Raw genomic sequence first — 24,797 nt, 5'->3', positions numbered from 1 at the left:
TATTGAACCATGTATTCCTATAGCCCTCAGTAGTAACGACTTCATGAGTTTCTTTAAGAATAACATTTTAACTATTAAAGAAAAAATTCGTCACGTCCTGCCCTCAACCGGTACCGATTTATCTTCAAACACAGGAACCTTAGAAAATGATATATATTTTGACCGCTTTGCTCCTATCGACCTTCTTCAACTAACTTCAATGATTAATTCATCTAAGCCATCAACCTGTCTCTTAGACCCCATTCCAACTAGACTGCTTAAAAACGTTTTACCCTTAGTTAGCACTTTGTTACTGGATGTGATCAACCTGTCTTTATTAACAGGCTATGTACTTTTGTCACAGTCTGTCATGTTCTCTCCAGCCACTACACTCCCTCACCCGATTACTGATTCCCTTCACCTGTTACCTAGTACACACCTGCATCCAATCAGCACTCCACTCCCCTATAAATCCCAGCTCCTCACCACAGTCTGGGTCTGGTCTCGTTTAGACGAAGGATGGTGCGCCTGTCTCCTGAGTCTACGGCGCCTCGGCCTAAACCACAGAAGGAATAACCTCCAACGATCACCCAGTACCTCGATCCCAGCTCCTGGCTACTCCAGTCCTCCGTGTGTGTCACTCCAGCTCCAGATCCCGTGTGTCTTCAGTCTCCCGTGAGTGTGTCCCTCCAGCTCCAGATCCTGTGTCTCTCATCTCCTATGTGTGTGTCACTCCGGCACTCCCAGCCCTGTGTGAACCTACTCACCTGTATTCAGCCACACTACTCCAGAGTTCCATGATCTCCAGTGAAAGTACAGTATACTTCCATCCATTATCTGTTCATTCTCCTCGTGTTTCAATAAACCATATCAGTATCTTCCCTGTGTCTCCGGGTCTGTCCGTAACAGAAGACCGGACCGCAACAAGGATGATGGCCAGAATCCCAGAGAACCCTTTACTTCACCTGAGTGGTCTGGCCAAACGCTATATTCTCAGCCTCCCTACTCCTTTTAAAGCTGTGGATGAGTTACTACAGCTGGGGATTTTTTCCAGTGCAGTGGGGAACTATGAAGAGTTTCTCATGAAGTGCTGCCTAGTGTTCCTGTTGCACCCGGCTCAGTTCCCGTCCGAGCGGTCACAGGTAGCCTTCATAGTGCTCCGGTTGACCGGTCCGGCGCTGGGCGGGGTCACTGGCAGAACGGGAAGAGGTGTTTCTACACTCTCTAGGCCGATTCTTGACGCTGTTCTGCCAGGAGTTTAGCCCGTCAAACTGGTGGTCATTAACCGAACCCCAACTCGTCTTCTCGTCTGCTTTGCCTCTCGACTGCTCGCCGCCTGCCTCCAGCCCAGAGTCCCCAGGCTCCACCCTGGCCTCCAGCCCGGAGGTCTGCCAGCCTCGTCTCCGGTCTCCCGCCGTCTCCAAGCTCCTGGTCGTCTGCCCGAGTCTGCAACGGTATCCAGCCTGGAGGTCAGCAGCTAGCCCGAGGCTGCTCCGGTATCCAATTTTATGATGTTGAACTGTAGTGGTCTTCATAGAAAGTGTTACCAAAGTCAGAAATGGATCAAATTTAGAAATTTGACACGTCCTTCTGTTGGGCCTCGCCGCAACACGAGGACGCCAGGCTGACACAACCGTTAATTTCCACTTGAATGTGGAAGTGAGACGAGATCTCGTTTGCACCCAACGCATGATCTCCGTTGAATCTAAACAATGGACTCTTATTGGATGAGACGCGCGAGACAGCGCATGAAATCTCGGTGCACAGCTATGATGACACCAACTTTATAAAGCCTGGCGCTCCACACTGCCCGTTGCCATTTCCACAATAACCCGTTTACTAAAGGAGGCACATCACATCTCTCTCAACGGTAACTGCCGTTACCACAAGACTCTTTCACGTGAGTTTTAATTTTAATAAAAAAACTAGGTTTGTTGTTAATTGTGCTTCGCTTTTTGGAAAAGTGACAGGCCACTGCATTTGAATTGCTGTGTTTTTCTTTGTGTTAAGCACGTTTTATTTTGTATTGGTACCACGCTGTTGGGCCATTTTTAACTGTTAGCTTTAGCCACTATGGGAGCTAATAACTGTGCTTAATCAGACTAAGGTCCAGTAACACGGTCGTTGTACGAAAGTCTACTGCTGGATTACTGTGTGATAAAGGGACAGCGACTACGCTTTGCCACATTTGAGATTCTCTGTCTCTCTCTGTGTGTATGTCCAGATAACGTGGTAGCTAAGCTGTATGTTAGTTTGAAGACAAATAAAGCTTGTCCTTCTTGGCTTTGGCCGCCACCTTCTTTGCACCCCACTTTTCTATTTCCACACACGTATATTATATATGCTTATTGTGTTTAGACTAGACGATAGTGGTGGTTGGCTTAAGTTATTGACTGTGAATCAGTCGTAAGGTTAAATAAATGCAATTGTATCTTTAAAGAGCAGTTGCCTGTGGTTATTGTGTGTACATGTTGTGATAATAGCTGGTTGCGGCGGTCAGTGCTCAGATCCCACCCTTCACTGTCTCCCCCCCCTTAATGTAAAATAGTACCTTAAATATCAACATTTTTAGGTGAACAGCCATCTTTGAGAATTTGATTATTGGTCCCTGATCCCAGGGTGGTGCCTGTAATTTTTATAATAATTGTATTAAAATTCATAAATATCTTTATTTATGCTAATAACCACACCAGCCCTACCTGAATCCCAACACTTCCTTCATTCTACACAGCATATTGTTTAGAATAATTCCTCACAGCTGTGCAGTGGTTTGTATGAATGTAGAGGGTTGGAAGCTTGAGTTTGTTGTCAGTGTGTACAGACACTAAGCCATGGCTAAGTAGCTGTTATGTAATGAAGAGAAGGTTAACTGTCTGTGCTTTGACTGAGACACAATCTGCTGACACAAATTTCAGGTGAAACAGTCTGGTCCTAATCCCTCACTGCTTCCCACTGTAGACCACATACACACAAACATGTGCACAGTGCCAGTCTTAAGGTTGTAGAAACAAGTCTCAGTGAGTGGGTGATGGTTCAAAGCACTTCATGTCAAGTGCTCCCAAACACTTTTTTCCAAAAGCATCTTAAGGCTAAGATTATAAAACTGATGTTAGGCAGCTTCTTACATTAGCTTTTTTTCTCCAAAGAATATTGTAACTTATCTTCAATTGTAGATTAACAAGGGCTACCTATCCACTGAAGAGGAAGAGCTTCTTCAGGCCCAGACAACAGCAAGAGGAACTGTCAACTGCAATGTTTTAATAAAAAAAAAATAAAAAAAAATAGCATGTTCTAACTTCTTTATCTGTATTGTCCCTAAAGGGAAATTTGGCTTGCAGCCATGATAGTCACACATCAGTCAAACAACACAAAATTCTTGGTTTGTTTTTTTGGATGTTTTTTGATTTTATTTTTACTTCTGACAAAAACTTAAATACCAGATACTTTCACATCTTCAGTCATATAAAATCCTTAAGTCTATGTTAAGGCTATAACCTGTGATGAGGGGGTCAGTTTTTTTTTGCTCTGTAAACATAATCAGTTTTTCTTGTTGGCATATGATAATAAAGGTGATTTTTTTTTTTTTTTTTTTCAATATTACGCATATTGTGTATAAAAACAGCTTTTTCCGCTCAAAATGAGCATGTATGTGTCTGTTTGGATTTGAAAGTTCAGTTAAGCAGATTTCTCTGGCCCTTCCCTAACCGTGATGTAATAGGACTTATGTTGTTGGGTCTTAATAAATAATAAAGATCCAGAATTTCTCAATGAGGGAGAAAGACTAGATGTGCTTTTTTAAAAACATTTTGTGAGAACCATGTTAAACAAAATATTAATCATAGAGTATGTTTTACATACTTTAAAACGTGTCTGGAGGGGAACTTTAAATTACTGTATTTATTTGCTCATGAATTAATTTTTACTTTTGTCGATTTCTGAGATTTCAGGGACCTCTAGAAAGTATAGAAGAGTTTAATAGGGCAAAACAACTCCTGGATCAATGGAAAGAAACAAACTTAAAAATGAGATCTTGTTACTATCACTGTCCTTCATGCTCTAGTTTTTGGTAGAGGAACATACTGTTCGTATAGTGCATTTGAGTTTAACCTGAGTGATTCCAAAGTCTTACTATTTGCTTCTGCAGCAATTAACACATTTTTTTCCAGTGGGATCACTTAAGTTTCACTCAGTCGTTACATGCTTCCACCAAATATAAATGCCTTCACCCACATGATTCGTTAGTTCTGCCAGATCTCTGCATGTTGTGTCTATTATGGGGTATACTGTGGGTTTCCAGGTGCTTTCAGGTTACCTGAGGATGTTGCTCTGCAGCTGATCACTCTGCTGCTGTTCATCATGAGCCTGAAGCCTCATGGCCTCCTGTTCCTCCTCCGACTGCTGACTCAGACCATCCATCAGCCACTGCTCCCTTAGGGCTTTCTTCTGTCAAACACACCAACACACAAGCACCTCAGTTATAGCAGCAAACAGGCTTTAGAGTTCTGTTCATATTTTAAGTTGTTTATGTCACGGTGACAACCATAGCATTGACCACTGGATCGCACGTCAACATCGCTGCCATATTGGACCAGGCAACTTGACCAGACCTTCTTTGCCCTGGGTTTTGCCTTTAAGGCTTCGTACAGGTTACTGTCCTACGCTCTAATTGGCGGAGGTTGTAACTGCAGCCTAAGAGGAAGACTGCAGACACTACTGAAGGTAGGAAAGGACGGGATCCTTGTAATAAAGACGCAAATATAATATTTATCTATAATTATGAGTATTAGGTCTCTATCATTGAAAACGAAATTTAATTTGCGTTAGTGTGTTAATAATTGCCAAAATATCTTTCACAATTTTTTTTTTTTTTTTTTTTTGGTTATAAAACCTCTGACATCATATATGTAATATGATTAAGTGACATTGTCTCTCATTTCAGTCAAGCTGCTTGGACACCCTTTACCATTACCCATTGCCAAACCCCGAATTATGATGAAGGGGATCACAACAAAATATTAGAAACACCCTTTAATCTAATGCACTCAAAATAAACCACTGAACTGATAATGTTTCAAACTAAGTATTTTCTTTAAGCTGCATTAAGCAATTATATGACCACCAGGCGGCAGGAAAAGTCCAAAACAAGCCCTCAGCAACTACGGTGTCAGAAATGACCAGAGAGCTGGATCAACACCTCTTTGCTGTGAGTTTGTTTTGGACTTTTCCTGCCCCCTGGTGACCATATTATCAGTTCTATGGTCAATTTGGAGCACACTAATATCTCGTTACTTTACATTTCACATGAAAATGTTAGAGTTTAAATGGCTGAGAATTGTTGTTGCCAGAAGAGGTTGACTGACAGTAATATATGTGAAAGTGCTGACACTTTCATTTATGTTGGAGTGAAATAGCTGTAGGTGAAATAAAAACAATATTAGAAGTTATACATGCTACTGCACAGGGACTCCAGTTAATATTTGTGAAATTAAGGTCTGGCCTTGCTTCATAGTTTGTACAGAAATTGCTGCAGTGTTATTAGCTTTGAGACGGTAAATGAAATCACAAAACCTTCATCCCAGAGTTCCTCCTGTGAGTCTTTGCAGTCTCTGTTCAGTGTCTGCTGGAGACACATTTCTACTGTGTATTGTTCTTTATAAGATGGAATGAGATGTTAAAACCACATTTTGACACATCCGGTGCAGTAAATTTTCTTCCGGATGTTAGTTTTCTTGCTGTTATTACAGTAGAAAGTACCTTTATGTACTGGAGTTTTAATTTCTCCTCTTCAATCTGTCTCCTTTTCTTGGCGATGTTCTCCTGGATCCTTCTTTTGTTCTGTGGGGGGAAATCAAATACACTTGTACATGTATACATTTAGCAGCACTGAAACTATTCCACCTGTTGTCTTCATGTGCTGACACTTCCACCATGAGCTGACAGCTGGACACCAACAGCCATAAATAGCAAAAATCAACACAACCTTCATGACCTGACCCAACCTACCTGTTGTTTGTGTGCGTGTGTGTGTCTGTCCACCTGTTCACTACAAACTCTAGAACTTTCCCTGCTAATAAGCACATCCTGTAGAAAAGATAATCTTAAATAAAGTTTGATTGTCACAGACAAATACACTGAAGCCGGGCTCAGACTACAGGAGTTGTAAAATCCTAACCGATTTTGAAATCGAGTTGCATCATGCAAGGAGAAACTTCACAGATGTTCTTCTCTCTAATCTCAAACCTGCACACACTGCATGAAAATAATGGCGCATCACACACTACAGGATATTATTAAGATTATTGCGCCAGAGGGAGCAATGCACCGCCTCACATGATCTCACGTGAAGTCATGGGGAAGCAGATGTAAACAAAATGGAGACTGACGTGGTGCAACAACTCGCTGTAGTAATGCTTTGCAGTGAGAAAAAACAAAAGCAGAAGGCACAAGTCTGGATGACAAAATGGCTGGGGAGACGCGGTCAACACAGGTTGTCTATTCTTCAGCGAGAACTTGGGGGTTGATTTTAACTGTCAGTTTTGTCTGTCAACAGTAGTATGCTAGCTAACGTTAGCCTCAAGGGCTAGAATGTTTATCATTGCTTGGCAACACCGTCAGCTGCACGTTAGACATGTCTCTCTCATCCAGATTTTAACTCAGAAATATCAAAAAAGTTCGAAATTATCGCAGCGGCCCCAATCAGTCTGCGAGCAGTTTGAGAGCTTTAAGACTGGATCTGTAAACCCCATATAATCTGGGCCGAACATCGGTACCGACCAAGGTCCCAGACCAGATTTCTGTCAGGAGGGGTGAATCGGGGAGAAATCAGCCCAAAACCCCTGTAGTCTGAGCCAGGTTTAACTCGGGGAGGGAGATTGGATCAGTGTGGCACTAAACCCCAGTGAAAGGGGATCTCCCAGTTGACATCTGCTGATATTTATAGTCCTGTCTCTGTCTGTGTCGGACTCTGTCAAACTCAGTGATGTCAGTTTGCTGAAATGTCTGGACCATGAAAACCATTTCATAGAGACAACTGGCACCATGATAATTAGAGGCTTACCAATCAATTGACTCTCATTACTCATCATGTTTGTTTTCCACCTTCAGCTATCAGTTAGGTGGGGTCAATGGTGTAGTGGTGCCTGGAGAAGTGGGTATCCTCTTAATTTATGCCCCAATGTTTTTTTAAAGCGGCCTGTCGAGCAAAGCATAAATGCCCAGTGTTTTAAACAGTGACATGTCAGACTATTCTTTCATGTTTAGTTCACCCAAAAATGGGACAGTAGTATTTGCACATTGTCACTTAACTTCTGCTGCTCCCTCAGATTTCCTTTGATACATTTTCAAATATGCAATACTATTTATACTATGGCTTGGCTGAATACTTGATGGTTATTATTTACTGAGAGATGTGCATCCATATTGCCCAGTATGCCCAGCTAACCAACATTTAAAATTCAATATTTATTGTAATCTTTTGTCAATGGCAATCCATTGCTTTCCATCTTGCATTAGTCCGGAGTTGTGACTGACTGAGAGACTAGAAAATCATTTTCTTGTTTTAAAATTATGTGAGCCTATGCTATGAGGAGTGACATCACGCCCATATATTGTCTGGACTGGTCCCCACAGAGGGTGCTGCTTTAAAGCACAAGTTTCATTTCGTGCACACGCATATGAACGCATGTTCATGCGTAATGAGGTTGTCTTTTCTGAGCTGCAGTTTATGAACACCGTTGGCGTATATCAAACGTAATAAATAGTTGTATTTCACTCTCACTTTTGTCAGACACAGAGTCACAGAACACAGCCTTGGAAGTGGCTGGCAAGAGGTGCACTGTAGGGGTGGCCGGATCGATACCACAATATCGATACTACAGATACTTCGTCTCGTTTTGAAGATCTGTTTTGTAGAACTGTTTTGTAGAACTGTCTGAGCAAACAACATTTCGTTGTCGTGAAAACAGTGCATGTACTCTTTACTTCTCCTCTGCTGTTGTAGTGTTGTGTGCACTCTAACAACATACACATCACGCACCTGGAGTGTGCCCCGACTAGTTTAATCCAACACATAATTGCAGTGATGGCTGAACGAAAGACAATCATGGTTTGGAGCTATTACATAGCTGTGAGTGAAAACGTTGCAAACTGCAATGTGTGTATCAAACCCGGTTCTCACAGGTGGCAGGTAGAAAATTCTATCACTCAGCTACCCTTACAATTATTGCTAAATTTTGGCAAATAATTTAGTGGTCATGAAAATGTATTCAGATTTAGCCTATTGATTGTATTACTTAGTATCAGATCAAAACTAAATTTTGCAGTATAGCCCACCCCTAATGCACCACCCAGCTAGGTTAGCATGACAGACAGACTCGAGATGCACTGCAAGCTAGCACATAAACTTAAGGCCTTTAAGTAGCTTGTACTAACTCCAAAAGTTGCCAAAAGACAAATGACATTATACGCTCATTCATGTATGTGAAGTAAAAAATAAACTAAAAATCTACAAAGGGAGAGAGGAGGGAGAAGATCAAACTATTTAAATATTTACAAGATCAAATTAACTATTTACATATTTGCAACCTGTAGTAACATCTTAATCCAAAGAGAAGCACAAACAAAATATTTACATATTTACAAGCTATAACATCCTAATCCAGAGATCCGGAGAGAAAGAGTGAAGCTCCTTGCAAGAGGACAGGAAGAGAGACACTCTTGGCAGAAGAGCCACAGCAGGGGAATGAATTAATATAATATATTTGCTAAATTTGTCGCTAGTCGCTTTAAATAAATAAAGCCGCTAAGAGGGTCTGAAAAGTTGCTAAATCTAGTGAAAAAGTCGGCAAGTTGGCAACACTGAAACACTCTCTTTGACATGAGAGGGAGGCGGGGCCCTTGTGTAATTTGCAGAGCCCTATGCAACTTGTGTAGTGAGCGCATAGGGCCACCCGGCTCTGCCTCATCATGTCTAAATCTGAACCTAACCAACCCAATCAACTAAGGCAACAAGTACTAGCCAGTCAAAGGCAGAGTAGGGCGGGCCATGCCTTCGTCATCCTAGGGGGAAAAAATTTTCTTGCAGCAAACTACTGAATAATGCGGGTATACAATGCCGACTGAAAAATAAGTAGGTATATGCCGTATACCTACATATACCCTGCACTACACCACTGGGTGGGGTTTCATATGTGTCTGAAATGTCTAAACAGGATCCTCATCGACTTGCTTCATGGAAGCTGACTGGAGTTAAAATGATAGTGTTCTGAATTAGAATATCCAGGCAGCACAGGCAGTTTAAGATCATTTCAGGGGCCTTAAAATTCTTTGCAATGCTTTGGCAATCCTGCCAAACCGTTTTCTCTTAAAAAAATAGATTTTCTCGTTGCTTTTTGCAACAAGAATAATGTATATTGGTTTTTCTAATTTATTATTAACATTCTATTGCTGGAAGAAAAAAATGATTTGGAAAAACATCAGAAATATTCCTTTAGCCTTCAAGCCTCTGAAAGGGCGGGTGTACATGTTTGATTGAAAGCTGAGCAGGCATGGGCTGGTTCAGACAGCATTTGGTTAGCAGTGATGTTGAAAAATAAGGACTATGCCATTTAGTATTCAAACTGACTGATGATGATATTTGCATGTACGTTTTTAAATGTTCTGTGTGCTACAGCTAGCTAATTAACTAACTAGCCTGCACTTTTGCCTCAGTGGATTCTTGTTTGGTTGCTCATTCAGCAATCAGAGGTGCAACACCAGATGTGTCCATGTTTGTAGATACCATGGAGACATTATAATACACTTAGGAGGAGAATTAGCAAAAAAGCTAATATGTATTGCAGATGTAAATCTGTGGTTCTTTTTGTGTTGCATCAAAGCTGCTGTCTAGCGGTGAGTCTGTGGCCATCAGTCAAATGCTGACTTTATGCAATTGCATTTAAAACAATTTGACTGCATCAAAATATTTTATTTCTTTAAGCAGACAGAGAAACAATAGCATTCTCAGTGGTATATGCATAGGTAGGGCGTGCCATCTTTAAACAAAAAAAATTAAAATACTGTACTGTCCCTGATTATATGACACACCTCTTTTTAGAGAAAGAGAAAGACACAGAGGAAGCCACTGTGTGATGATATTACATATTCTGTATCTATTGGTTCCAACACTTAATTAAAGCAACAAAAATGCTTAAACTCTGAAATATTCAATCCCAAGAGTTTTGGCTTGTGTTTTTTGGCTGCACCATTTCACCAAACAAAAATATTCAAGATGTCTTGTGGATCATTTGATACAGACATTCAGTATGAAAAATTTGGTATCTATAGAGACTTTGGTGTTCCCGTTTTATTTTGTCACTCACCACTCCTCTTGTTTCAGACCACTTCACTTCCTGCCCTTGTTTGTTTCCCGCCTGTGAGATTGTCTGCCCCCGCCCTGATTAGCTTTCCTGGGTTTTTGGACCCTGTCTTTGCCTTACCCCTATAGAACTGTTTGCTTGTTATCTGACTTCTCTCCTGTGTACCGAACTCTCTTTTGGCAAGTAAAGACTGTGAATTTCTGAACTAACCCTGTGTCTCTGAGTCGTGCGTCTGAGTCCTCTTTCTATTGGTAACACCTAGTTATAACAATATGTGGTAAGTTGAATCAATGGCTGTGTGAGTTTAAAGGTGACTAGGATTTGGTTTACCCTCACACTAATTGCATTCTGTCTTTATTATAGTGCACAACAGTGCCCCATGAGCACAGAAGTCCCCCGTGTTCAGTTTCGAAACTCAACACAGTTCACAGTTGATAAGGGGGTGCTGTTGGGTGGTATAACAAAATCAGGCATTGTATCTTTAAGTAAACATGTCTTTCCTCATGAATACATGCCAAGGTTTCATCAGAATCCCATCAGTGCTGTCTGAGATATTGGATGTGATGGACAGACTAAGAAGATTAACAAATCAGAGAACAGAGAGTAAATCACATTGTCCCCACCCTGGCACACACAGACACCAGGGATGGACACCATGTCTTAAATGACTGTCAGTTTGTCTTGAATTGTGTTGACATATTTCTACCACAGAGAAAAACTGTGCTGCCTCCTTTCACTCTGTCAGGGGAACTGACCTGCGCATCTACTGCCAGAACTCTGAAGATTTTCCTCTACAGCTCTATCATCCTGCAACTACACACCCACACCTTTTATTTTCAGACTCTGCTTGGAAACAACTCCTGTTTCAGGGCTGTATCATGGCATCCTGTTCAGACTAAATATCACAGCACTGAATTACTAGGATGCATTAGTTATATTGCTAGAAACATACACACATTACAAATAATGATAATAATAATAATAATAATAATAATAATGATGGCAATACAGAGGAAAATGAATTGCCCGAGAAAGACATTATTGAACCATTGCATGTTGCTGCTCTGAGTTTTGACTCAATTCTGTATAGGAGCCACATTTGAGTGGGTTGTGCACACTTCTGTTTAAAGGGTTTCACAATGGCTCACCATTAATATGACCATACAATATATGGGTATATCTACTATAATATATATATATAGTGGTGGAGGGGAAGCAGCCAAGTGCCACCTACTGACCAACAGACAGAAGTCTCTGCAACCATTTCCATTATGAATCTGTTAGCTATTATACTGTATTTTGTAAAGCAAACTGTATTGTTTAGCCTTATGTCACTTATTAGAAGGGCTAAAAATACGTGTTTTGACAGTTAAAATTAATTAAGAGTCTCAGGTAAATTGATTGAATGATCTGCTGAAATAGTTGTTGGTTAAATAATTTTCTCTGAGTGCTTTATAACCACTATGCTATTTTTATGTCTCACAATTTAACCTTTTTCTAAGCAAGCCTTTGAGCGCCTCAGTATTAAACTGAAGAGTTGTTGACTTTTATATTTTTGTAATGTTACCACTCAGCCTCGTGATTTTTATAACACGTTATTTCCTTTTTAAAGTTTTCATCTGGACCATGGAATAACTCAAGCCTAGCTGAAAAAGTTAGTGTAGCCAGAGATATTTTATTTGACAAGCCACAACATCACAGACTCAACAGAAGCCACCCTGGCTAAATTGGACCCCAGGAGACAATCGCCTGCCCTGGCTTAACCTCAGCTGTACCTGAGCTGCTGAAAGCCAGCCAACTTTGAAAGAAAAGACTCTGAAAAAAGCCTGGACAACATCTGTGTTCTAACACGGCAAAGGTTAGAACCGAAGAAACTTTGAATCCTGCATCTCACTGAGAACTGTTCCAGCAGCGTTTTGGCCTGGACTTTTGCCGTCGGCCCTGAAACGAGACCGCCAGACCGGCTAGGAGACCTCGTCTACTCGGTGACCAACTGCTTTCACAGAGTCACCTGGGAGCGTATCCTGCAGCTGTGCTCCTAAATGACGGAGCCTAAGTCACCAGCAGACAGCCTGTACCTTCCGCTGCCCAGCGGATTAACCCTGCACACCACGGCGGAAAGCCAGCAGGACATCTCACCTCTGCCAGCACTCCAAAACAGTAGACTAAACCATGTTTTTTGCTGTGACAAAGAGCTGATGTTGAAAAAAAAAATCCCCTTTAGATAAGTTAATTGCCTTAGCATTACTTTAGCGTCTCATAGTTTTATTTTAATAATCAGAGCACATACTTTGCTTCACTATTGCCAATAACTTAAGGTTTACCTCATCATTTGATATCTTTATTCATCTGTTTGTTTATTTTTTTTATCATATACTCATTAATCAGTTATTAGGCATTTCTCATTCCCAGGGCATCAAATACCGATGTTTTCTCATGCCTCTCTGTGTTGTATACAGCGTTTGTATGGGACCATGGATGTGTTATAAGAACTGGTGCCGCTCAGCCTTGCAATTTTTTCCAGTGGCCACTCGCGGTATTGCAACAAAAAACTCCCCAGTGGCCAAAAAAGCATTTATTGATTGAATTTTTAATCCATGGAGGTTTTTTATTTGTAAAATGTCCCTCGAGCCGAGAAAAGCGATTTTAAAATCTTTGACGTCATCACATTGTAAAGTGAATGGGCTGAGCGGGAACTCGTGGGCAGGGGCAGCGAGCGAAACACTACTGCACATTCCCACATTCAGTGGGCCGCATAAGTAAACCTGGAAGCTAGAAAACTTTTTTGGTGTATGCGCTAGGCGAGCAATTCTCATTGGAATGAAGAGGTGCCATTTTGATGTCCGGTATCCAGTTCTAATAATACATCCATGTATGGGACGCAAAGGGCTGCCAGAAAGCCTAAAGGAAGTCAGATGACGTAGTATAACTAGCGACATAAAGAGCAAGAAAGTCCACCTGTGAAGGTGGTGAGGTGGTTGGATGTGTCAAACATAGGACTTTCACCCAGGAGACCAGGGTTTGTGTCCTGGGTGAAACCAAAAGTTAATGTTGAGTTTTTTTAAGTTACGTTACATTACATGTCACGTGACTTCCTACTACCTAACCAAGTAGTTTTGTTGCCTAAACCTAACCAACATCACTTTTCACACAGGGCCATGTACGTTTGGATTTTGTTTTCCCTTAATAATAACAACCTTCATTTAAAAACTGCATTTTCTGTTTACTTCTGTTATCTTTGTCTAATATTTAAATTTGTTTGATGATCTGAAACATTTAAGTCTGACAAACATAAATAAAAAAATAAGAAATCAGGAAGGGGGCAAACACTTTTTCACACCACTGTATATCTTGCACATAGTAGCTTAATGTTTTCTTACCTTGTTGAGCCTGTTGTCCTTGTTTTTAGCTGTATTTATGTCTATTTCTGTGTATGTACAGAAAGCAACGAAAAACCGGAGTGAAATTCCTTGTATGTTTACACATACCTGGCCAATAAAGCTGATTCTGATTCTGAAGCGATTCCTTCCTAATGTGATTCCATTGTAAGAGATTCCACGTTATGTGTAAAAATGCATTTTATAGTTCAGCTGAAGCTAATACGAGGCTTCAACAGTACGAGTTATTTTAATTAAGTAGGTCTCTTCCAATGTTAGTCTTTTCAGAACGAAATTCCCTATTCCAAAAAAAGACTATAACTTTGGAAGATCCCACTGGATATGTCTGTCTCAGACTGCAGAAGCCTCATGTTAGCTTCAGCTAAATTTTAGAATGTATTTCAACACAGAATGGGGACTGTGGATTTTGTCTCCTGTCTTACATTGGAGTCATATTAGGAAAGGATATCTTCACAGCTTCTATGGAGACAAGGAACAATTATGGTGACCAATAAGTCTTTCAATGTACATACAGAAAGTAAGTGTTGTATTAAGACAGACCTGAAAATGTGAACTTATTCTTTAGGGAACTTATTCTTATTCTTTTCATATTTTTATGTTCTATTTAAAAAAACATCCTTTTTCTAGCATTGAAGAAAAAGCTTTTTTTTTGCACAATAACAACAAATTAACCTAATTTGTTCATAGACTGCATTGGGGAAAACAGATCAGTTACCACACATACCAAGGCAAATTCCTTGTATGTGAAAACTTACTTGGTAATAAACCTGATTCTAATTCTGATTACAACATGTACAACATGTACGCACATGTTGTTACTACACTAACCAGTGCAGTTACTGTACATTACAAAAGCCTGAACGCAGTTGTAGTGAGAATCGGCATCTCTGGTTGTGTACTCAAGGCATGTACAGAGCAGCTTGCTGGGGTCTTTACAGATATTTTCAACCTGTCCCTCGCCCAAGCAGCTGTGCCATCATGCTTTAAATCCACCTCCATTGTGCCAGTGCCGAAACACGAGTCCAACGAGCCTGAACGACTACCGCCCTGTAGCACACTGAGGACACTGAAGAAGAACCAACTGTTCTCAGCTATGCTGGTGAACTTCTATTGCTGCACACTAGAGTGCAGTTGAATCTAGTCTAATCTAGAGAGCGTCCTAACCAACTGTGTCACAGTCTGGTATGGGAACTGCTCTGCTGCAGAGTGCAAGGCACTGAAGCGGGTGGTGAAAACTGCCCAGCGCATCACAGGGACTCCACTTCCAGCCATTGAGGACATCCAGAGGAAACGCTGTCTGCGTCGAGCCCGCAGAATTCTTAAGGACTCCTCTCACCCTGCCCAGAGACTGTTTTCTCCCCTGTCTTCCGGCATGCGCCTCAGGTGCCTCCAGCAGACTGAGAAACAGCTTTTTTCCCAGAGCTGTCTTCCTACTGAACTCTGCCCCCCACTGATTCCACTGTCCCCTCATACACCTTAACTTTAAATGCTGTTATATTGTTTTTGCTGCTGCTATATTGTTTTTGCTACATGTACCACATGTTCATTCGCAGTACCAGACTATTTATTTATACATATACTGCATCATTTGCACTCCAGTACTATGTACTGAATACTGCAATAACTCATCTACTGTACTGTTAACTATTTCTGTCCATAATTTGCACTACTTAATATTCATTGCACCACCGTTCTGCCCAGTCCAAATTATTATTGTACATATCCATCAGTATACTTATGTTTATAGTAATGATGTCCATAGTACCACTTGTAAAATATTTTCAGAATATTGCTCTATCCTGCATTTATGCTCACACTTTATATCCTGCACTTGCTTATTGCACTTCTGGTTAGACCTAAACTGCATTCCGTTGCCTTGTACTTGTACATGTGAAATGACAATAAAGTTGAATCTAATATAATCTAATCAATGGGGTGAATGTCTCCCCAATATTCACAAACACTGAACGACTTCCTCCCATCCACACTGGACCCATAACAGTTTGCGTACTGCAGCAATAGGACAACAGAGAATGTAGTCTCCATGGCACTGCACTCACACACTTGGACAATAAGAACACTTATGCATGAATGCTGTTTGTTGACTTCAGCTCTGCATTCAACACTGTCATTCCTTCCAAGTTAATCACCAAACTTGGAAACCTGGACATTAACATCTCCATTTGCAATTGGATTATTGACTTCCTGACAAACAGACCTCAGCTTGTTAGGTCAGACCACAACTGCTCCACCACCATCACACTCAACACTGGCATACCACAGGACTGTGTGCTGAGCCCCTTCCTCTACTCACTCGACTGCAGGCCTGTGCATGGATCTGACTTTGCCTTTACAACTCTGTGGAATTCCATCGGGGGAAGTTTTGAATAAACCTTTTCAGGAGACCCCTCTGGATCTGCACACTGACTTCCCCAAATACAGGAGTATTTGTTAAAGGTGTCAATTTGACTTGCCAAACAAGACAAGAACTTCTTAACCCTGAGAAAATATGTTTTCTCAAGATAACAAATTCACAGCAAGATGTGAAGAACCATACAATTAATCTTTTGATTATTTTAGCGAGAGATCAAGTCAAGAGAAGAGAAAAGACACACACAAACACAATCTTTCTCACCCCCTGATGTGGTCTGAGATAAAATGCCAGTCGCCTATCATAAAAGTTGAAAGTGTAGTCCTGATGAAGTAACACTGTGATATTCTTTCTTTCCAAAGTCTGAATTAATGTGAATTAGCTATCTAACCAATCAGTAACTGCACTAACATTGATCAGCAAACATTTTCTCAATATTTAACCCAATTTTTATTTTTGTAGGACACAGAATTAGCAAGTTTCTAATTGACAGAATTGACCTCTTGTTTACCTTGTAACAAGATTGCCATCTAGTGACAACAGAACAGAATAGCTATAAATACCGTCATGGTAAATCTGGGTAATATTGTAGCTATTATACTGTATTATGTAAAGCAAACTGTGTTGTTTAACCTTATGCCACTTATTAGTAGTGTATGCCACTTAAATGTGTGTTTTGCCTGCACACACCTTTGGGAAGCCAACGAGAACGTCCCCTCTTCAACAAGTAGGCAAAACCTCAGCTTTGCTGTGATCAATAGTTGGTGTCGAATAAAATATATTAATTCAAATTTAAAGAGGTTAATTGCCCTTGCATTATGCTAGCACGTCACCGTTTTTGTTTTAATAATCAGATCACATAGACTTTTTTTTGTTTTCGCTGTTTGGGTGGTGTCCCCATTGAACGAGTGTAATTAGTTAACAGTATTTAACATTAAAGTATTTTTCCTACACACACGTCATCTGATCTCATGACGTGTGTGGACAGTCAGATAAAAAACGAATCAGACCAATCTGAACAAATCTGAGCCTCTACTTTCAGCCTGACCATCATGGATTCTATAGACATTAAATGTTGATTTGAAAAGGTTTAAGTTAAGTTAAGGCACTCCTAATAACAGGTACAATCTCCAAAAATAATAAAAAAGGACTAGTTCAAGTCAGCAAAGCAACTATTGACATTGACACAGAGATTATTTGTATCCTAGCTTTCTCCTATTACTACCAGAAGCACAGGACTGGTCCTTACCGTGATTGCCTGGAGCCTCTCCTTCAGCAGGTCAGCCTCCTCCATGATGGTCTACAGGACAGACAAAGTACATGGCAGTCAATAAACTGGAGGTGGATGTGAGAAGGCAAGACAAAATCCAAATATTTTTTCAAGTAGACTCAAAATTCCAACCTCAGTAGCAAAAGTCTATATTTTTCAAGCCTACCTTCCGATTGGTGGATGACCCGCTCTACCACTAAGCCACAGTCGACAATATTGTAACAATTATGGAGCTTAGGTAGCCTAAAGTGAGCTTTCAAATTCTATGCCCATTTTTCACTACAAAGTCAGTACAAAACCCTGCCTTGTCAACAGATGAGCAGATTCCTCCAAAGCAAGGACATTTTTTACTTAAAAAGACATAACAAATGTAACAGTAAATGTGAATGCAGTAGTAAAATGTTCAATATTGTAACTTATTTGTTATTGTTAATAATAAATTAGAATTTGAAGCATCTTACACATTACCCAAAGACACTTTGCATGAATCATAAGTCTAGAAAAACACATTATATTATTGTATGTTGGTGAGAAAATGTGTATTTCAGCTTGTTCCAATGTCTGTGCCATGTATCTCTGTATATATATATATGTATACATGCGTGTGTGTGTGTGTATGTGTGTGTGAGTGAGTGTGTGTACGGTGAGGATAAGGGGTCAATATTGCAACAGTTAATTTGATATGGCCAGTAATGATAAAATTAAAAATACCGTAAAACTTCAATTAATAACCCAGGCTTTTATTTGCATCAGTCAATGAACTCAACTTGCCTATATTTGGGACAGGCGTCTATATGGGACAGGCATTTAATTCCTTTCGCACAATACTCTTGCACAGCAAAGATGGAACATACGGTAAATAATTGAGAAATAGAAACATATTCTGACTTTATGACCCAAAGGTAGAGAGTCACCACTTTTTTTGTGTCTCTCTTCCGAATGAATTATACTTTCATAGTTTCCATGAAATGAACTGAACAATTGAATTGTGGAGAATCTAGCCGATCTTACAATGTGTAGCATGTCCTTATTGACAAAAGTTTAAACATTTATATTTGTATGTGCAATCTAAGCAGATTAGAACTAGCTCAAGCGAGCAACCTGGTGGGCTTTAAGATGATTTATACATCCAAAGAACTTCTATAAAAACCAGACCAGTGTCTAATTGAGACGTGTAGCCCGACCTTACTCCCGCAGTGCCTCGACAGGACCTCGTGGAGGACACGGTCAAAAGCCTTGTCCAAGTCCATAAAACACATGTAGACTGGAAGGGCAAACTCCCATGAACCCCCCAACAACCCTGGAAAGGTAAAGAGCTCGTCCACTGTTCAAGGGCCAGGACGGTATCCGCATTGCTCCTTGTGGATCTGAGGTTCGACAATCGGTCGGAGTCTCCTTTCCAGCACCCTGGAATAACCTTTCCCGTGGTGTCATTGTGATGCAATCCCCAATAATTGGAGCACACCCTCCGATCCCCCAATATCCTCAGTCAGGGTCAGCAGTTCTCCTCCCCTGCTGAACACAGCCTGGGCCAAGCCATACTTTCCCCTCATTTGCCAGAACTTCCTTGAGGCCAAACGAAAGTCCTTCTCCATCGGCAACAACACTACAGCAACCTCAACTATGTTTGATCCTAAACACATTTTAAATGGTAAAAAGATACAATATGCGAATACCCTGACTGAGTCAAAATCACTATGTGCACATACATGAATCCAGTAAGAATTAGGGCATTATTTTGAGAAATGTGAAGCCCTTGTAACTACCACAGTCTAAATATGCTATTGCAATACACATTTGTACAGTACACAAATGTACAAATGTGCAAATGTACATGTAGTTTTTATCAAACGTTAATCAAACAAGAAGAAATACTGCTTGTTGTGGACTATTTTCAGCAGTGGATTAATCCACATTTGGTGCTCTAGTGAGTATTTCTGGCATAGGATGGGATTTAGTCAAAATAAATTACAGTGTGTGTGTTCATGGTAATGAAGGAACATGTCACGCAGTGTAACAGTGCGGCTCATTGATGTGTTTTAATAAGTTTTGCACAACAATGGAGCTCTATGGCACAGAGGAATAAGATATACCAGGTTTTGGATACATACACAGTACTTGTTAATAGGATACATTCATTATTGGTTTAAGAAAAATATAGAATTTTGCCTTTTATCCTTTAAGGCTGTATTTGTGTGAATTTGACACTAGTTTAGAAACTAGTTTAGAAACTCAATGTGATTATCTTCTATCATTTTACAATGGCACAATGGCACAGTGTTGACTCACACAAATCTATAATGTGACTGGAAGTATACACTGTAAAAGGCCAACTGCATAATGGGTGAAAGTTAAACTTCTGAACAGTGTCTGTGCCTGCCAACAATAATTTACTGCAATACATTATAACACACAATATGGATTTGCGTATATCAGCCTTGACAGGGAGAGTGACAGAGAGAGAAGTAACATGTCTGTGTCACATGTCAGATGGATGATAGATGGCACAATGACTATAGGGAAAAATATGAAAGACAAACCAAACAAAAGGTAGAAGTTGTATGGGAAAGAAAGAAAACAAAAGAACCTTACTTGTAACTAACAAATTGTTAAACAAGTTTAAAGAACAGAAGAGTGCAACATGACACTCATACATTGTAATTATTTAAATATGACCATTAAGACCTTTCCCTGCAACCAGTCTCCTTTGAATTCATTGTGTCCCATCTTTACTGAACCATAACCATTTATAACACATTCTGTAACCCAAACCCACTGTAGTTGCCACAGATATTGAAGGAATAACTTTTAATAGCATCATTAAGTTTCCAAAATAATTGTTATAGCAAAATAATGACATATGATTTCAATTAGATGGTATTGCTGTCACTCTTAACTAAGTGTCCATCACTTCAGCCTATTATAATGTTATGATCGAGGTTCTGGACATAATTTCTTTTTTTTCTTTTTTTTTTACAAACTAAACAAAACGTTAATGTTTTATTTAATAAAACATTAGTGTTTTAATGTTTTATTTATACGTTAATGTTATATTTAATTTGATTACATTAATGTTTAAGTTAAGATTTCCAAGAAATGTTGACTGCTACTAACTTTTAACTGCTGTAAAAAACTACTTTATTTGTTTAAAGTTTTGACAAACCAAATGTTATTGCACTTTTGTTCATACAGTAGTACTTTGAAAGAATAAAATTAGGCAATACACTACTTTTGATTTCATTATTGAATTTTGCTCATGCTGCAATTAATGCCAGAAAATCATGCGATTAAAATATTTAATCGTTGCCGAGCACTAGTTTTTTTTACTATCTCACAATCTTTCCCTAACCTTAACCAAGTGTTTGTCATAACCACAATCTTTCCCTAACTTTTACTATACCAATACCTATACTGTAATTGCCATGCATAAATATTGTAAAAGGAAAACCGTTGGCATGAGACATAATTCAAGGTTTTGCAGAATCATCCAATATCAACGTACTCTATCTTTTTTAGCTCAGGGGATTCGATAGTACAACAGTTTGTATATTGACATTAACTTTAAGTTTTTTTACACTATTTGCTCCTTGCTTGTGGAATACATTTTTACATTGTTTTTATCTCTGGTTTTAATCTATGGGTATTGGTTTGGTATTGCTACTAATAATGGTATGATATTGCTACTAATAATCAGCACTGGTTTGATTAAGTTTGATCTCTAGGAGGACTGGCGAAGTACACACCTCCCGTGGTCAAGCAAAGGAGCACCTTCAGCGGATGACTCATCCCAGCAAAAAGCACCACAGAGCGCCACAGGAAGTCATTCCTGCCTGTGGCCATCAAACTATTTAACTCCTCCCTCTAAGTGTCAGTCTATATGACCCTAGGTCACTAAACTGGACATTGATCATTACATCGCCGCCATAATTGAATAATTGTGCAATATTCTGTGTACTACTCCCGTGCAATATTAGTTTTCCCATGTTAGTTTTTCTTATTTATTGTTATTGATATTATATACCTCTATTACTCTCGACAGTACATGCACCTCTGCTTATTACTTATTTGGTTACATTGTATTATTATACTGTACTGTCATCATCAACCGGTAAACCCACCGGTAAACCCACTTGGTACTCGACACTTAGTTTATCTTATACTTATACCGACCTTAATTTATTTTCTGACCTGTTTTTATAGTGTTTTATAGTGTATCATATTGTTTGCTAGTACTTTCTCCTATGTGCACTGACGTAAAGGCAAGCTACTGTAACAAAGAGTTTCCCTACGGGGATCAATAAAGTATTTCTGATTCTGATTCTGATTCTGATTCAAGGCTGTTCAAATAAGAGGCCAGTAGGGCACCTCTGACCACTCAGCCATCTGAAGGCATTAAACCCCTAGGAACTTCAGGACTTTGGGACAAACAATGACAAACTAAAATAAAAGCAGCAATCCTGTTATTAATTCACATGTGAGATTGAGACCAAACACAACACAATCACATGTCCTTGAGTATATTTGTGTCTTGAATACATAATCTGAATACCTTTCTATACCTGTATAGACACTATTGTTCCAATAACCACATCTCTTACTTGGTCCTCAGTGTATGCCTTGGTAGGTTTAAAGGAGGCTAACCTATCACCTCCTCTTTCACTGTTTGTCCACAACAGTTTACATCCTTCTCCATTCACAGTTTTGATCAAACATAAACACTGTCTTTATTTGTCATTGACCCAAATTCTCAAAATACTTTTTTTATTTCAGGTTTTACTTATATACAGCATGTATGAGGTCTACAGTATGTAATATTCTGGGTCTCATAACACAGCAGCTCACTAGTATGGACTCTGAAGTGTGCCACTAGAATCCTTTGGATTAGAGATATATATATATATAAATATAGTGTGAAAGGTAATTCTTGACATTTGAATTGTATTTTGACAAAAAGAAAATCTTAATTCAAGGTTCACTTACAAGTTTCTTCTAGAGCTTGTATATATGGACATATTCAACACTATTTGATCAGCAAATCTCAGCAGATGTTGCAGGGAAGAATAGTAGTACAGCAGTAGTACACAGTAATAGTACAAGCAGAAACAGGCCACATTAAGAGCCTGTAATCTGCAGGCTCTTAATGTGGTTTGCATGAATAAGCACAACTTAAACACATCATCTAGGTAAACAACTCATTTTACCTTGCCATGGAAAAACATTTGTGCCATTCCAGTATGACTTGAATTATTGCGGTTTCTCAAGGTTTAGCTTGGTGTGAGTTTCCTCACCTGTGTCAAAAAATGGCAAATAATAACCTGTATACCCTCCAAACTGAGGAAGCTACAAATACCCATGGAAACTACAGACAGGCTACTTGCTTTGGCTATAGACAGACTAGAAAAGCTAGGATTCATATCACTTTAACTGGTGCAAATTGAGTGTCTGTCCTCTAAGATCTCTTCATCCATCCCTCCATTGATCCATACTATCTGAAATCTGTTTCAACATCGTCATCCTGTGTAATTCTACTGTCTTTCCTTAGATCCACCACACATAACTCTACTTTGATGTATTCTGCCATAAAAAGGTAATCACTTATAGAAGATTTAGCTCTGCATAGACTGAACACCGGATCAGCTGACTGGCAGGGAAATGGCAAGCTGCTGTACAGGGTAACACGATCCCCAGTGATAAATAAGAAGGGATATGCTTATTTACGTAACACTAGTGTTCACACTGCTAGTAGCATCTGAGCCGGGTAAATGTCATCTTGTCCATGCTCATTACTGCCTGCTTCCTCAGTATATCAGAGAGGATACTTGTGTTCATGTCCAGTACAACTAAAAGGTGATGGAGTTCATACTGCTTCCATGTAAGGTGTTATGTATGGAATTTTCAACATTCTTGTCAAGGTAATTGTAATCAATGAAGCTGTGATAGTATAGTTGGTCAGGATGTATACGTCACGGATACTCCAGGCTCCACTACCCACTAATTATCCACACCTGTTCCCAATCACACTCCTGCTCCACATTAGCTCCCAATCACAGCCACAGTTTCTCTGTCTCCAGCATTTCTCCTGTCTCCAGTCTTCCCCATCCACATACCTGTATATCTGTACTATCGGGCTGTCATCCAATAAAGAACGTTCAGTATCCATTTCAGGTGTCCCCTGCCTGTCTGTTCCGTAACAGAAGGTCGGACCTACCGAAAGGATGAGAGCCTCGAGCCCCGATGGACCTTTCCTGGACCTGGAGGAGATGGTCCAACAATATCTCCTCACCCATCCTTCACCACCTCTGGCGGATCGCGAGATGACGCAACCAGGGACCTTCTGAGGCTCAGCAGAGGACTGTGAGGAATTTTTGGCTGGTCTTCAATCTGTATTTCCTACCGAATGATCCAAGGTGACCTTCGTAGTTCTCCGGCTAGTCGGCCCGGCACTTTGCTAGGCAGGATCCCTATGGGCACGAGATGAGGCAATCCTCAACGCTTTGGGCAGGTTCGCAACACTCCTCAGGAAGGAGTTTGGCTGCTAGTCATCAATTTGTCAGCCAGTCCTCAGCCCGCTCCTCTACCGACCAGTCTTCCATCTATCAACCCACTACCTGCCTGCACCGAAGCTCCACCTCCCAGGTGCTTGCATGCTCCGCTGACCTGTTGCTCGCCTGCTCCACTGATGTCTCCAGTTCCGGTGCCACAGCCCCCCCCCAAGTCCCAGCGCCATCACTCCCTGCTGGTTGCAGCCGTCTTAGCAGCAGACAGCACCCCCTGCAGGTTGGCAGCAGACAGCCACTCCTGCAGGGTGGCAACAACTCCGGTCCCAGACTCTCCGCTGGACGGCAGCAGCTCCCCGCTCCCGGACTCCCTGCTGGATCGCAGTCGCCTCCTTCCCCGGCTGGATCGCAACCACCTCCGCGTTGGATCACAGCACGCTGCAGAACCAATTGCTGGGTCGCAACAAGCTGCTGTATCATCAGCTGGGTCACAGCAGCAGCCGTGCCCTCCTTCTCAGCTGGAGGGCTTCCGGACACCACCGGTCCAGCTCGCTCCTCAGCCAGTCATCCTGACGCCGGTTCCTGCTGTCTGGTCGCTGGTTTCCTGTCCTGCTGTCCCGTCGCCGGCTCCCGGCCCTGCAGCCCCAACGCCCTTAATCTGGTTCAGTGGCCTCCAGATGGCTCCCACCCTCGCCGCAGACCTCCACGGGGTCCCCGCCTTCGCCGCCAGGTCCCAGAGGGTCCCCGCCTTCGCCATAGACCTCCAGAAGGTCCCCGCCTTCGCCATAGGCTTCTTGGGGGTCCCTGCCTTTGCCGCAGGCTTCCAGGGCGTTCCCCCTTCTGGCTTCCAGAGAGTCCCTGCCTTCGCTGCGGGCCTCCAGAAGATTCCTGCCACCGCCGCCGACCACTAGAGGGCCCCAGCCTCCA

At 40.9% G+C, this 24,797-nt stretch overlaps 1 protein-coding gene across 3 annotated transcripts in view; it reads right to left on the bottom strand.

Annotated features, from left to right (window-relative positions):
* palmdb (palmdelphin b) overlaps positions 1-24,797 on the bottom strand; it is a 75,412-nt gene that overhangs the window by 42,305 nt on the left and 8,310 nt on the right. For all 3 annotated transcript variants that reach the window (XM_044177084.1, XM_044177086.1, XM_044177087.1), the window contains exons 2-4: positions 17,353-17,403; positions 5,734-5,814; positions 4,292-4,422 (exon numbers count right to left, since the gene is read on the bottom strand). In XM_044177084.1, the coding sequence (XP_044033019.1) occupies positions 4,292-4,422; positions 5,734-5,814; positions 17,353-17,397 (257 nt within the window). In that variant the 5' untranslated portion in view covers positions 17,398-17,403. The remainder of the gene's footprint in view (positions 1-4,291; positions 4,423-5,733; positions 5,815-17,352; positions 17,404-24,797) is intronic.

Source organism: Siniperca chuatsi, linkage group LG19 (genome assembly GCF_020085105.1).
Source record: "Siniperca chuatsi isolate FFG_IHB_CAS linkage group LG19, ASM2008510v1, whole genome shotgun sequence".
NCBI classification, from domain to species: Eukaryota; Metazoa; Chordata; class Actinopteri; order Centrarchiformes; family Sinipercidae; genus Siniperca; species Siniperca chuatsi.
This window is presented reverse-complemented; position numbering and strand designations above follow the sequence as displayed.